Genomic DNA, 15,350 nt, shown 5'->3' with positions numbered 1-15,350 from the left:
AACAACCAAGCCTGGCGGTGGAGGACGCTGATTTGTAGCATTTGCTGGTTTCAATGATGTAAGTCCACCCCAATGGCTAATTTTAGGCCACAGTAGGAGGGTCACTAAACAGCACACAGAGTTGGGAAGAGATGTGCACAATTAGCTCAAGAGCTGCCTCTAGTACCCAGCTGACCCCTCCTCTCTTTGAGAAACGAGACGATAAAACCTTTAGTGGGTGACATGCTAATATATCACTTCTATGTGGAATACAAGCACCCTGAATACTGTTAAGTGCCAAACTGAACCTTCCCTCTCCTTGGTTCTTATGAGGGAAAGGAAGGTGGTGCCAGGTTGCTTCAGCTTTTTCCTTTCCCTGCATATACCTTAGCTATACCTGATATTAATACTCTCATTGGGTATAATTTTAAGCTTTTTTTAAAATCCAGCCTCAGTGATGTCAGACTTGGCCTGTGTCTTCCATGGACCTGCACGTCTGCCATGTCTAATTCTATACTTCAATCACACTGGTGATAAATGCTCCATAATGCTAACGCCTAGGCTAAAGATTTTCTAGTCATGACCAGTATACCTCTGTAAGGAAAGTCAGACTAATAGGACTTCAAAGCAGACTGACACATTATTGATTGAGATTTTGGAGTGCTGGCTCCTCCCAGTGGTAGCTGATATACAAAGCAACTTCATTGTCATTGAGATAGAGTTCTTGTTTCATCAGAGGCTCAATCTTACTTACCTGAGATCAATATATTACGTTAGCAGTGCCAAGGGACTGATGATCCCCAGCCTATGGCAATTAGAAAAGGCGGAAAGGCAGTATTGATTAATGCTGTGGTGATCCCAAGCCCTAATCTCTTAACCCTCAGGAAACCAGATTTAGTGCCTTGACAGCCCGATGTCTTCATTAGATAAACTGGATTTTCCTTTCCTCCAGAGACTCAATCTGGTCATCTAAGTAAAATGGCCATTTCATTTTCTCTCAGGTCAATTTCACTATCTTTTATTTGACAGCCAGCTCAGTCTCTGGGGATATCCGTGCATGATTTGAGTAGTAAGAGCAAGGACACCACTGTCATCATAATTGTGCCTTCTATTTCTCTAGTACCTCTTCCGATGGCCTGTAAAGCCCATTACAGATCCTCCGTTCATTCACACAACACTTTTTCAAGGGAGGGCTAAGGGATCACTTTCACAACAAAATACACTATTATAACATCTTGAAGCAAATGGCTTTAAGAGCTAAAATTCATTTCCTGGCTTTGTTCACCAAATTATACCTTCATTCAACATAAAAACAAGCTGTAATATGTTGATAGTTGCATATTTACAGAGAGACACAAGGACAAGAGACAATTTTACAATAGTGGCCACTACAGCTGCTAAAAGTAGCTAGCTTAGAAAGGAAACGTAAAGCAGCAACCCCATTTTCCTTCTAGAAATGAAAAGTGTATTGAACCTTCTTTTGTATTCATTCAGCAGTAATTCAGCAAAAATTAAGTCTTAGGTACAGAAGCAGATCCACCCACTGAGGGTCTGTACTCAGATCCTAGGTGCCTATATTCATCAACATGCAAACTAAGCTTCTGTGGACCAGGACCCATTTGGTGAGTACAGCAGTAACCAGCAGGTGGCAGAGGAAGAAAATTTCCAAGCAGCCAAAAAAACAAACATTCAGAGAATTTTTTCCCTATCCTGAGGGATGGGGTGGAGTCTGTACAGGAAGGACTATAAGATGCCAAGATCTGTGATACTCCCAACAAATGCAGCCTGGTCACATGGGTACCAGAAGAATGGTGTGGGGGAGGATTATGAACAGAGCAGGCTGGGAAACAAGAAGCAAGGGACCTGAATTGAACACAAATATAGTCTCAGGTGACATGTTTGCCCTCACATGGCAGCAAAGGTAAAACCACACACACCCAGAGTGGGCAGACGCATATCTGGGTTTGAGTTTCTGCAGGCCCTTGCTGGATAATCTTTAGCTTTCCTCTTAATCACTTTAGCTCAACCCCTTGGCTGTTCTGAGGTAGGCCCCCAACTTTCTCTGACCCCCAACCCCATGCCTCCCCTCCTCCCCTCAGTTTCCTGAGGAAACAATCTGTGGTTGAGGGCTAGGGGAGGGGCACTGGGCTCTGGGCCCAGCACCTCGGGTGCACTGACAGGAGGCTTGTGTCCCTAAGACAGACAACTTCTTTTCCTGCCTTTCCAAAAGCATCACAGAAGTTTGAATTAAGGGTCTTAGTACAGATATAAGAGGATGTTAGGAGGAAACTTCAGGGAGCATGCGACACTCCCTGGACAGACAACTCCAGGACCCCATTTATCTCCCTTTTTGTTGACATTCTCTCCCTTGTCACACAGCCCATATAAAAATGAAGCAGCAGCAATTTTTATTGAGGGACCTAAACTGAAAATAGGTTTAGAACATAATTTAAAAAAATAAAACAGCAAAAGTAGCAAAAAATATATGACCTTTTTAAAAACATTTTCCTTTTTTTTCTTTTTTCTTTGTTTTTAATATATAGTAACTGATGCCTCCCAGCCACCAGGAGCATCTTACCCAATGGGTAAATCTCTGGTAACGACCCTTTTAAAAAGACATGTAAATATATACTCAGATTTATACACTTTGTGTTTTCTTCATAGCTATGTACAAAGCCCCCAGTTCGGGGCTGGGCCCCAGGGCCACAACACTGCTCCCAGCCTTTGCCTCCCCATCCTCTGGCACCAGGTATTTGGTCAGCAAAGCAAATTAGTATCAGAATTAATAAGCCACTGGCACCATCTATCTGGAGCAGAGGTCACCTTCCACTGAGGCCCGAAGCACTGACCTCTCCTCACTACTGCTGTAGCCCCGAGGACGAGGTTCCCGCCTGCCACCAGAACACAGGGGCTTTATGGCAAAGCAGACAAAACCAACACGAGAAAGCTTGGTGTGCTCTCACTTGCGTGCCTGCTCTTCTCCCACTCCCCATCCCTGCGGGCAGTACCAGGTGCAGGGAGGGGTCTTGGTCCAATATCTGGGAGGGAACAAAGTGGCCACAGCAAGTACCTGCTTCTCTGCTCCTCCCTCTTGCCCACAGGTTGAGAGGAGGAGAAGGAAGAGAAGTGAGCTCATTGGGGTGAAGGTAGGTCACACAGGAAGGCCTCAAGTAGGCAGCTGGCTCCTGCCAGCAGGAAAGGGACCAAGGGGAAGGCAGTGAGTCCAGCAGGGAGTGGTAGATGAGGGTTACAGCTGATGATGGCGTTCAGGGAGGGGGAATGCTGGGGTACTAGTCAGCGTCGCTTGAGTCCGCCATTGGCAAGCTGGGCTGGGTGTCGGGGCAGACAAGGCTCCTCAGGCAACGGCTCATGAGAGAAGACGGAATCCTCCCCCGAGGAGCAGGTTGAGCTCCGGGTATCGGGAAAGCTGGGAGAGTACTGATCCAGGGGCATTGACAGGTCCAGATACTCCTTTGAGAGGAGAGACAAAACAACAATGGGTCCAGTATGCGACTCCCCGCAGCAGTTTCAATTCACAGAGATGTAGCTACTGATGATAGCTGACAGTCTAGGATGGGACAGCCTCACCTGGTTGGAGGTCAAGGCCACAATGCGGTCCAGGTCTTCTACCAGCTGCTTGAAGGTAGGTCTTTGAGAAGGTACCGCATGCCAACAATCACGCATCATCATGTACCTGTAGCAAGACCAGCAAGTCAGAGGAGGAAGAACCAGGAAGGGCTGCTAGACCTAGCCGCACACCTCTTTCTCCCTTTACCTGTCAAACTCATTCCCTTTCTCCCCCAACCACCAGCTAGTTCAGACCTCAACTATATTCTCATACTTACAGCTCATTGGTGCAGTTACTGGGTTTATCCATTCGATGACCTTCCTTCAGCAGCTTGAAAAGCTCCTCCACAGGCACACCAGGATATGGAGAGCCACCCAGAGTGAAGATTTCCCACAGGAGCACCCCGAAAGACCACCTGTAGATGAGTACAGAGACAGGTCAATCTAGTCCTTCCATCCTTCCTTCACCCACAGGTCAGATACTCATTCTGAACCCACCCGCCCCCTCCAACACAAACCCTTAATTCCAGTGCTTGAAAGTCCAATGGCCTTTCAAGCTCTGGGAACGAAGTGAATATATCTATACAATGTTTTGTTTTTTCTCTCCCCAACTGAGGAGACCCTCATCAATCTGGAGATGGGTGCAGGACACTATTTTACTGCAAATTCTCTATCCTTATCCCAAGTATCCCTGACAGTTGCTTTTTGCACTTACACATCACTCTGGTGGGTATAGATCCGGTCAAACAAGGCCTCAGGTGCCATCCACTTCACAGGCAGTCGGCCCTGCAAGGAGCACAGGGGAGATTGGGGATGGCCCAGCAAAAAGCAATGAGACAAGTAGGGGTACAAGGGGGACTGGACTTTGTGGGGGGGATGCACATTTCAGCTTATACTACCACACTGTTTCTCAGGTAAGGCAACCTGTGCTGGGTTAACAGCAGAGAAACCCAAGCTGGAGAAAGGCTGGTGGGGCAGTGTCTTAGGCACAGCACATGTGCTCAGTGGCATCGCCAGCACTCACGTTGGTCGTCTTTTTATAGTAGTCAATGTGGTGAATGTCCCGAGCTAAGCCGAAGTCTGCGATCTTCATCACATTGTCCTCTGTCACCAGGACATTCCTGGCGGCCAGGTCTCGGTGTATGCACTGTGGAGAGAGGTGGGCAAATGATGGAGAGAGGAGGACAGGAGGCAGGTGAGGAGTCGAGAGCTGTGACAAGCACCGGCACCCAGCTGTCTGAGTGACCGTCTACTCTTGCACTGACTCCACAGGCCTTGTCCAGCCAAACCATTCCACCTCCAGAACATTCTAGTTTCCTGCTAGAGTCCTTTTCCTCCACTTCAAATCCAGCTACTCTGGCTCCAGGCCTCACAATCACTACATCAAACACTTTGTATTCGCTTCCTGTCCTGGTTTTCCCAAAGTCCTGGATTCATAGCCAGAAAGGTTGAAGCCTTATGCTAACAAAGATGTGTGTGCTCTCAAATCCTGTCTCTGAGGTGTATCACAGCCACAACGGATTGGGGCCCCAGCAAAGCCATCTGTACCTGTCCCATGACTTCATTTTACCCCCAGAGCCATCCTAAAACAGAGGTCTTAACAGTCTTACTTTAGTTTTGAAGAAATGTAAGATAGTAAATAGTGCCCACAAGGCTACACTGGCTCTTAACTCTGAGGTCCCCAGAGTGCCTAATTCAGCACAGGCAGGCCACGCCCAACACATCTACAGTTCCACTACAAGCTGGAATATGATTGAGGGCTCTGTTCCCACCCCCGACTTCACCCAGGGGAGCTGGCAGGCGCCATACCTTCTTGGAGGCAAGATATTCCATGCCCCGGGCCACTTGATAGGCGCAGGATACCAGGTCTTTGGAGGAGAGCTGCTCCTCGGGGTTGTGGCTGGGGTTGTAACAGTATTCTAACCCAGGAGGCCTCCGGGCCTGCAGGTACTCTCTTAAGTTGCCCTTGGAGGCATATTCCACGATGACATACAAAGGACCTGAGAGCAGAGATGAAAGGGGCCATCAGCGCAGGCAGGCAGGTAAGCAAGTTTAGCTTCACTTCCAGGGAACCCCACCCTCAATGGCATACCATGCAATTGTTTCCTAATCCTAACGTCCCCTTTAGGGAAGCCAAGAAACTTAGCCTACTACTTAAAGTCAGGGAAATAATTCTTCCTGGCATAGTCCAGAGAGTTCCCAAGCAAAAATGGAAGTAAGAGCTTTAATCTAGACCACAATTACTCACCTGTTCCTATCCACTCACTGTGTGTGTTAATCTAGGTAACTGTATTCATGAACTCCAATGGGCACTGGCCCTGATCCTGAGAAATACATTCCAACTCAGCCCCCTTCCTTATGCAGAGCTGAGAGATGTCTTGGCATAGAAACCCCAGAGTATTGCCTTCCCCCATGACAGGCACTGTTATTTGAGTGGGAGGACAGGTTCCTGTCTGAGACCCTTCCTTAGATGTGGTCACAGAGTTAGCCTGCTCAGCACCTACCATCCTGCGTGCAAGCCCCCAGCAGGTTGATGATGTTCTTGTGTTTCCCGATCATCTTCATCATCTCCATTTCTGATATCAGGTCAGACAGGTCTTTTTCCGTGGCATCGGCTTTGCACACAAACCAGAGACGGAGATGAGACTTGGGAAGTGGGGCTGACAGAGGACAGCTTAGGAGAAGGTGTGCCCAAGGAGCCCCTTCTCTCTAGGGCTTGCTTCCCTGCCCCCCCCCCTTGTGCAACCAAATTTATTTCTTTCCCTCTTAAAAGAACTTTCGTTGCAATAAATAGCACCCAGTAGGCAGGGGCTATGGGACAGAAAGTCAGCTCCCAGCGGGATCTAGTATAAACACCTGACCACAACCCAGGCTGGTCTCAAGAAACAAAGTGAGTTTATGGCCAATTTCAGGGTCCAGAATGCTCCTTCCGTACCCAGGCAACCCAGGGTAGGCAGTGTAGCAGCTGTGGGCGTGAAAGAGAGTGTTCTTTGTGGCCTAGAGTTCACAGTTAGCTTAGAAAGAGAAGGAATCACTTTTGCAAGGACAGAAATATCACTTACATTTCAACATCTTCACAGCCACTTTGGTCACACGGTTGGGTTTGTCCTTGTCCAGCCCAATGGCTTCTGCCAATACCACTTGCCCAAAGCAGCCTTCTCCCAAAGGTTTACCTAAAACCAGCCTTTTGGGGAAACAGAGTGGTAAAGTTGGTGCTGAGTTCAAACCTAGGGCAGAATACCCCTTCTCTACCTGCCCATATTCCAACTAATTGAGAGCAGAAAGTAGAAATGATTTCTGCAGGTGCTTCATGTGTTTTCACCCCCTGGAAGATCTTAGTACACACAATTTCCACCATTAGACTAACAAGCAGGGGGCTTCCTTAAAAAATTGAGTTAGAGGGGCCTCCCCTGGTGGCGCAGCAGTTGAGTGCTGGGCTGTGAAGCTGCCCGCAGCTTCTGCAGCGCTGGTTTGATCCCTGGCCACCGGTGAGGGTCCCACATGGTGTGACAGATCTCTCCTGCCACGCCCGCTGCTCCCCTCAGCAGTGTATTTCGTCAGTCTGCCTGTTCTGTTCCCTGCTCTGGCTCTGGTGAATTCTCTCACCCTCCGGCGCTTCTGACTATACCCAGTGCTTGTATAAATAAACAAACAAACAAACAAATAAATAAATCTTTAAAAAAAAAAATTGAGTCAGAGTAATAACCTGTCTCGAGGTAGTTCCCAGCGAGGGTCTTCAGGAAGTTCATATTCAGAAACCCCAGCCAGCATGGGGGTTCCGCTGGAGGAGAGACGTGAGGGCCGAACCAGCAGAACTCCAGAGTTCATGGATGCACTGGAGTCAGCTGACACCTACAGGAAGAGTGGGGTCACCCTTCTAGCAAGTAGGGGGGGTAATGGCAGCAGATTCCTCCAATTACTAGTCAGGGCTTTTCACAGGTCACAGAGGTGTTTGTATGGTATCTGATAGCCCCTACACAGCAGCAGATTGGAAGACCAAAGGTCTAACACTGACTTATATTCACCACTAATTGAATAAATTGATTTATTCACCTTTAACATAGGTAGACCAAATGTACCTCTTTCGGACTGACATTTTATTACTTCTCATTGCAACTCTACTGTCCAGATTATTTGTGAAACCTTGCCTCAGATTATGGATTCCTAACTCCCAAAGTACTTTCTGGAATTAGCAGTCCCTCTTTTCACACACTTTCACCTCTATGCATTTCCTTTGATGAGCAGGCATGGGCACACTGGATAGAGAGGGCACCCAGGGGCCCACTCCGGTCTCTTCTGTAGTCTCTATACCCTTAACTGACCCCCAGGACAGTTCAAATGTGCAATACCAGTGGCACATTCAGCCTAGTTAGCACTCTCGAGTCAGGGTCTGGTGGGGAGAGGGTATTCAGGGGCTAGAACAACTGGAAACCCAACTCTGGAGCACTTATGTCAGGACATTACACTGACCCTGGCCCAGAAGCCAGAAAGCAAAGCCTGAGTGTAGTTTAGGGAGAGAGAAGAGGGTAAAGTGTGAGTTGCCCTTGGAGAAGCCCCAGACACAAAGAAAGAAGGTGATGTGGAGCGTGCAAATCCCCTATCTACTTTCTGTTACCTGTCTGCGCAGAGGGATGCTCTTGGCCAGCTTGTGCACAGCCATTTGGCTGTGGAAGTCACTCTTCTTGGTGCCGCTCTTCATCTTGTAGATGATGACAGACCCCACCATGCAGGAGATGAGGAAGGCCCCTGTGCAATAGATGATGATCTCCAGGTACAAGGGCGAGGTCATCACTGCAGGTCTCTCTTCAAGGGCTGAGTTAGTGTGAACAGAAAGTTAGCAGGCTGTGGGGCCCAGTCCACTGGGGTCCCAGTTTCATAAGAAAAATACCACCCATCTCCTTCCCTCTGAGAATCTTAGGGCAGGAAGAACCAAACCATGTCTGACCTAGAACTGAGGTTCTGTCATTGAGAAACCAGACATCTGGGAATGGTTGAGCCTTCCTGACCCTGAGTCAAACGCCTCAAAAGAGACTAGACCAGACATTCCTAAAGAGGCCCATCCCCATCACCTCAGGACTGCTCAGCTGGACTGCTTGGCTAGATGGGTACCAAGTACCCTGCAAAGACAGTTGAGATAGAAGCCTCTTGCTCCAGATGCCCTTTTCTGCAGCACCTCAGCATGGCATGCACACACCTCACACACGGGGACAGGTAAACTGCCTGAGTCTTTTGTTCCAATGAGCCCATGAGTGCCTGGAGGGCAAGGAAGGTACCTAGCAAATTTTTGTCACAGCACGTGGCATATAGTGGCACTAAATGAGGACCAATGTAGGGAGGGCAGAACCAATTTGCATCCTGACAAGATGTCCCACCGTTTGTCTGTCACCTGTGTCAGGTCAGACATGTAAATACTAGCCAGACCACAAGTAAAACTGACTGAATTTCCAAACAGGCCTGAACAGCTCTAGATAAAAACTTAAAACTTTTCTACAGTTTTTAAGAATCCTACTCACGGGCCCCTAACTCTTTCAACTTAGAAAGAAAGTGGAAGGAGGGCATGTTTTCTTTTTTCTCAGCTTTTGTTTAGAATTCACTTAGTTCCCACGGAAGCCCATCAGTTCAAACCTTCCCTCTGCCCGCTCCGCCCCCAAGGCTGCAGCAAGTGCCCTCACAGACACTCCTTCCTCCGGACTGTCCTTCTTCCTTCCACAGCGCTCCCCCACACCTCCCAAAGACACCAGCCAGCCACAGGGGCAGGCACCCAGGGGACCTCCCCAGGGAGCCACAAGGTATGCCCCCAAACTGAGCCTAAAGAGAACTTCCCAAGGCCCAACAGGGGACAGCAAAGCTGATAACAAGAAGTGTTTCTGTTTTTCTCTTTCCCCAGTGTTGAGAAGACAACTAACTGGGAGCACACGCAGGACAGACAGTGACAATGATAAAAACAGAACGCTTCTCTGCCTCCAACAGGGGCGTTATCAGACCCTGTGAGGCAGGCAGGGCAGAAGAGAAAGGGTGGGGAGAAGAGGAAAGGGCAGTGTCAGCAGTTACAGGAACAGCACCACACCCACACCCACGTGCAGCACGCTCAGAGAGCAGCAACACCACGCTCCAGCCCTGCAGTCACCAGCCCACCACCCGAGCAGGCTGCAGGCTCCTTCCTTCCTGTCCTGCAGAGTCAGTAGCCAAAGAGGGTAAATGGGCATCATCAGGCCTCTGGAGGGTGTTTGAGACAGGCATTATGTAAGAGTAGTTTGAGTTCACACATCCAGGTAGGACATCTCTTCCTTCAAAACTGGAAGACTGCAGTATGGAAGGCTGGGTCAGCTTTGTTCCTTGTAAGCTGTAAATTCCAGTTTACAGAGTGGCTACATTTAGTTAGGGGAGGAGTGGAGCCCTTTCTGAAACTTTTGGGGCTGACTGACACTCAGTACAGAGTGGACGAGGGAAGGCTGCTGTGCCCAAGGATGGAAGGAGGCTGCCCTGGAGAAGAGCTCAGCTACAGGTTAAATCCAGATCCCATGCATGCATTGCACTGGCAAAGGGGAGAGCCAGACACAGGTGTACCGGGGGAGGTCCCCACAGTCCTGCAAAAGGAGGACAGCTCCTGTGTGAGCCAAGTAGATTTCACCCTCAAGGTTGATCAAACTGCTGCAGCTCCCTGTCCCGGCTCTGAGTCTCCCCCAGCCCAGCAATGCATGCTCCCCCCGTGCCCATCGCAAGGGCAGGACATCGAGAGGAGAAGTACAGTGTATACCTTCCAGAACGGTCAACCATGCAGAGTGATGGGAGAGTCCGATAGAGTTACCCGCCAAGCACGTATACTCCCCCGCGTCCTCAAAGGAGACATTCCTTAAGTGAAGCACCTCCATCTCTTTGTCGGTGGTATTAACTCCGGCAGTCTAGAAGAGACAACGGAAGCAAAATGGACAAGCACAGGGCATGAGACCTCCAAAAGACACAGAGAGAGGGAGGGAGAAAGAGAAGGGGGGAACCAGAGGAAGGAATGCTCCCCAGCGTTTCCTTTGCAACAACAACAAACAAAAACCACCAGGCAGCGAGACCTGTTAGAGGAAGAGTGTGAGACCCTCAGGGAGGCACTCTGGCACGCCTGAGATGACGACGCTGGTTACGACCCTTCACCAGATGCTGCAGCCCCTGGCCCATCCAAGCATGCGGGCAGTGGGCAGCATGGAGAAATGGGGCCCGGCGGAAGGGGGGCTGTTTGGTTTCAGGTAAAGAAAGCCAGAGGGCACACACAAGAGGAATGGAAGGATGCTACGGCCACACGCACGCACAGCCTGTGGACGCTGGTCTGCAAGGTCACGCTTGACCCTTCTCTCCTCCACCATGTAAATCTTCAGTCTGCAGAATCACTCACAAGGCAGCAAGACTCCCCACAAATCCACACACAGCCAAGGACCACACAGAAGGCACAGAGGGAGAGACACCAACACAGTACCAAACCAAACCAGCCTCCCAGGCCAGGTATTTTTCCATGGCTGTGGGCACAAGGAAAACAGCAGGATAACAGGGAGAGTTCGGTGCTGGCTCCCCACCTGCCCCAGCAGCTTGGGGCCTAAATCAAACTCCCAGCACAGGGCCCCATCCATCTCCCCATTACCTTTTGCCACAGGTCTGGTGACAGTGAGCCACGCAGACTGGTTAGCTTCACCAATATAATTGGAAACCTTACACACATACTCCCCGCTCTGGGCCTCTGTCACATTGAACAGGGTCAGCACCTCCGCATCCGAGCTATTAATCCCCGAATGCTGGAACAAACCAACGACACGCCAGTCAGTTGGGCAAACACTGAGATGTGGTTGTACTTTGCTCCCATGTAACTTTAAGGCAGGCTCAGGGAGCTAAGGCAAGGGAGATATTCAGTGACACTTAGCCTTTCCTTCTTAAAAACAAATTGACTTCAAAAGTCCAAAGCATGTGAGCAAAAAATAAACTAAAAAAATGAAAAAAAATCACTGCTCCCACCCCCTGCCCCCAATCAAATGCTGCTTGTGTGGAACCCACTCCTTTGGAATGAAGGCAGATTATGAATGGAGACAGTAGCCAAGGCCCAAGGCATGGGCCAGTTCCTACATAGTAGTTTCAACACCATAGCGAAGAGAAGGGATGGTCAGCAAGTCTTTGGGGCAGCCAAGCTGGGGGAGGATGAAGGTCTAACTCTGGGACCAGGAGATAAACCACTTTCCCAGCTCTGGTTACTTCCTGCTGCAAGATCCACTAGAAAATTAGGCAATTACCTTCCCTGGATTAATGGAGCATTCAGGGACAATGAAAGTCTGGGAGTGAGAGGAAAAAGGAAGAAAATGCCATTACTCCTGATATGACTTAGAATTTACCTGTGGCATTTGTTTTTCCAACTCTACCTAAGCTATGTTCTTCTCATCTGCCCACTTGCCAGAAAGAATGTGACTTGGGAAACAAAGCAGAGACTGGGAAATGCTTGCTGCAAAGCTTTTGGCCCTGGGCAGTAAAAAAGTATTTCAAAGGTCTCCCTTGACTAGTCAACCCAAAGGCCCAAGCAAAGTCACTCTTATAGCTCTTTAGAAACCAGCACTGCCTACCAACCCCAGAGTCCTCTGTTCCCATCACAGCTTTACTCTGTGACCAGTCAGTAGTCCTGGGGAACTGGCTAGCTCCAGAATTAAGGTGGCGCATGTGCCTGAGGGCAAGGGATGTGTGCCAATTGTGGGCACTGACCCTGACCACAGCAACTTGGGTCCTGGGACATACTGGTCTGTGTCCCAGCACTCAGCGCACGGAGACTAGGGTCAAGATTACCTTCAAGATCTGAACATAAGGCAGGTTGTCCGGACCAATCTTACTCCCATTCACCTCGATGTGCTTTAGCCACTGGATGTGGGGCTGTGGGTCACTGTACACCTTACACATGAACTCCACATTGCTGCCCAGGGCCACTGTCTTGTTGGCAGGCAGCCCTGCTTGCAGGATGGGTCGGTGAGGGGACCGCTCTGTGGAGGAAGGGAGAGGAGAGGCTCATCAGACTGTTCTTGGCCTGTTCCTGGCTGGTATGCTGACAGATGGTATCCAAAGACCACCAAAGTGAAGTGTACTCCCCAGAGACTCAACTAGTGACAGGCAGTGTACCTCCCAGAGTCTCTAATGAGCCCCGACCCCATGAACTTGAGCTGAGGGAAAACACCTTTTCCTCAGGTCCAAGACTACTGGGAACCTTCTCCCCAAAGTAATGCATCCATATTCACAGGACTAAGAAGTCTCTTTTGCCTTAATGAGAAGCCTGTAGCACACTCCTGGACTTCAGCACAGCCTAACCTTACTTCTCTTAGACTAAAATCATAGTCATTTAGATGCCTGCTGTTCAAAGTACGGTCCTGGCACTCCAGCACCACTGAGGAGACTGTTGGAAATGCTGAGTCTCAAATCCTCCCCCAGACCTCCTGGAGCACATGTTTCTTTTTGGACCACAGCCTCAAAACCAAGACAGAATGCTGGCTGTGAAACTCATTACCTTAGGATCTCCAGAGAATGAGATTGAGAACCTCCAGAAGAAACAGGTTACAATGACAGCACTCAGAGCAGGACATTCTCCCTAGTATCTTGTAGGATGCCCTGGAGTCAGCACAGGCCTTAGTTCTGCATTAACTAGATGTCTGACCTCTCTGAACCTCAAGTTTGCTCTTCTATATACTGGGAACAACAGTGCCCACTGTGCAGGGGTGCCATGAGAATGGCACGTGATGTATTTAAGATACCTAGCATGTTGCTGATTCTCAGGAACCAACAGTGACTTTTTTTTTTAAGATTTATTTTTTTATTTACACATTTAAGAACTGGGGTCTAGGCCAGAGGTGCGGGGGTGGGGGGTAGGGGTTGAGAGGATTCACCAGAAACAGAGTGGGGAGCATAACAGGCAGATCTACAGAAATACACTGCTGAGAGGAGCAGCAGGTGAGACAGGAGAAGTCTGCTGTGCCATGTGGGTTAGCTCCTTGGTTGGGGATCGAACTCATGCTGCAGTGGCTGGCAACAGCCTGATAACACTGAGACTTTAACTCCTGCACCACTGGGGAGGGGGAGGCCCCCACGACTTTTATGCTAAGTTTTACAGTTCAGAAAATTGAAAGTCATAAGGGGAAAGTCATCTGTTTGAGGTGACAGACCTGACAAGTGCCAATACTATGTGGACTCTGTCCCTATGTAGCCCTGGACTCCGTGACCATTTCTCAAGCACCTTTTCTCTTCCGCTGTCAGCAATATACTCCCATGACCATGTTTCTTCTTACCCACAACATCCAGCTGGTAGGTGTGATTAATGCTGCCATACTCATTCTCCACGATACAGGTATAGTTGCCCTTGTCTGAAGGCACCACGGAGTCCATTATGATGCTCCAGGTGGCATAACGGACCTGAGGGGAACATGCCAAAAGGCTCCACTGAGGGTCTGGAGGAAAATGAAGGCAGAGCCACTTGGTGGCATTGATGCCACGTGGTACTTACCCTTCAATCAGAGCACAGAGCACATAGCTCATGCTTGCAGTGAGCCAGGATAAGGCATGGGCTGTCCATCCCTGCCTATTTATATCCTGAAAGAACACATCAGGCTAACTGGCGACAGAAGTGAGGAACTCTAGAAATCTACCCAAAATAACCAAGGTGTTCATGATGGGTACAAAAGTGACTTTTTCACTCTCCCAAACACCGGGGAAATTTCCCAACTGTGCCTCTGTCCATGCCATTGCTGTGCCACAGCATCCTGCTTAGTCCAGGCCTCTCTGCCCTTGACAGCTCATCCCCAAAGCCACCACCTCCAGCCAAATCTCGAGTTAGAATTGTTTTTACCTCTGTTTTTTAGTTGGTGCTCATGGATGTCTGCCTTCACAGCACACTAGCAATTCTTTATGGGCAGAAGTGCCATCAGTATCACCCATAGCACAGTGCCTTGTACACAAAAGTATTTGGAGAGGATTTAAAAGGCTTCCCTACTTTTCCCCCCTATTTCTTAATGACTTCTGCTTTTCTTAACAAGATTAAAGAGAAATGAATGCCTAGGTGAGATGTGAGAGAAAACAGGAAGCTACGGATGATCAAAATCTTTAAAGAAAAGATTACAATGAAGATGGTCTCCTTAGAAATTTAAGTTGGCAAAAGGACACAAATAATTTATACAACAAGAAATGGAAATCATGTATTAACATATGAAAATTCTAAGTTCACTAATAAGCAAAAGGATGCATGACAGAACAATGAGATACTTGCATCTATGAAATCTATTGGCAGAATATAGTGATCTTGTCATTCTCAGACCTTGTTATGGGAGGGTAAATTAATTTTCCCTTTTAAGAAAGTAATTGTTATAACAATAACATAAAACTTAAAAATAAAATCTCACCCCAACTCATAATCTACATCATCTGTCCTTTATTTGAACAATTATCATAGTAAAATTTTATGACTTTTTGGACTCTGAACCCTCTATTGCCTAGTGTATTTTCTTGAAAGACATGTGTTCAAGAAATGTCCATGTAATAAATAAGTGAATGAATGAAATTCCCTAATTACCAGGAAAATAAGTAATTGGGTAATTTGCACCAAGGGCTTAAAAATGCTTATACTTGGGGTCTCCCCTGGTGGCGCAGTGGTTGAGCGCTGGACTGCGAAGCTGCCTGCAGCCTCTGTAGCGCCAGTTCGACCCCTGGCCAACCTCTCCTGCGGTGCCCGCTGTTCCCCTCAGCAATATATTTCATCAGTCTGCCTGTTCTGCTCCCCGCTCTGGTTCTGGTGAATTCTCTCACCCTCC

The 15,350-nt window shown here is 48.6% G+C and overlaps 1 protein-coding gene across 5 annotated transcripts in view; it reads right to left on the bottom strand.

The window, feature by feature from the left end:
* Nucleotides 1-3,273: 3,273 nt before the first annotated feature.
* The window catches only part of FGFR1 (fibroblast growth factor receptor 1), a gene marked incomplete at both ends in the record, with an annotated part of 38,289 nt that continues 26,212 nt past the window's right edge, over nucleotides 3,274-15,350 (bottom strand). For all 5 annotated transcript variants that reach the window (XM_084232457.1, XM_084232458.1, XM_084232459.1 and 2 more), the window contains 13 exons: nucleotides 3,274-3,450; nucleotides 3,568-3,673; nucleotides 3,825-3,962; nucleotides 4,262-4,332; nucleotides 4,571-4,693; nucleotides 5,356-5,546; nucleotides 6,051-6,161; nucleotides 6,609-6,730; nucleotides 7,253-7,398; nucleotides 8,162-8,358; nucleotides 10,304-10,448; nucleotides 12,352-12,542; nucleotides 13,836-13,959. In XM_084232457.1, coding sequence (XP_084088583.1) covers nucleotides 3,274-3,450; nucleotides 3,568-3,673; nucleotides 3,825-3,962; nucleotides 4,262-4,332; nucleotides 4,571-4,693; nucleotides 5,356-5,546; nucleotides 6,051-6,161; nucleotides 6,609-6,730; nucleotides 7,253-7,398; nucleotides 8,162-8,358; nucleotides 10,304-10,448; nucleotides 12,352-12,542; nucleotides 13,836-13,959 — 1,842 coding nt within the window. The remainder of the gene's footprint in view (nucleotides 3,451-3,567; nucleotides 3,674-3,824; nucleotides 3,963-4,261; nucleotides 4,333-4,570; nucleotides 4,694-5,355; nucleotides 5,547-6,050; nucleotides 6,162-6,608; nucleotides 6,731-7,252; nucleotides 7,399-8,161; nucleotides 8,359-10,303; nucleotides 10,449-12,351; nucleotides 12,543-13,835; nucleotides 13,960-15,350) is intronic.

The sequence above is a fragment of the Talpa europaea genome, assembly GCF_964194135.1.
Source record: "Talpa europaea genome assembly, chromosome: 4".
Classification (NCBI taxonomy): Eukaryota; Metazoa; Chordata; class Mammalia; order Eulipotyphla; family Talpidae; genus Talpa; species Talpa europaea.
This window is presented reverse-complemented; position numbering and strand designations above follow the sequence as displayed.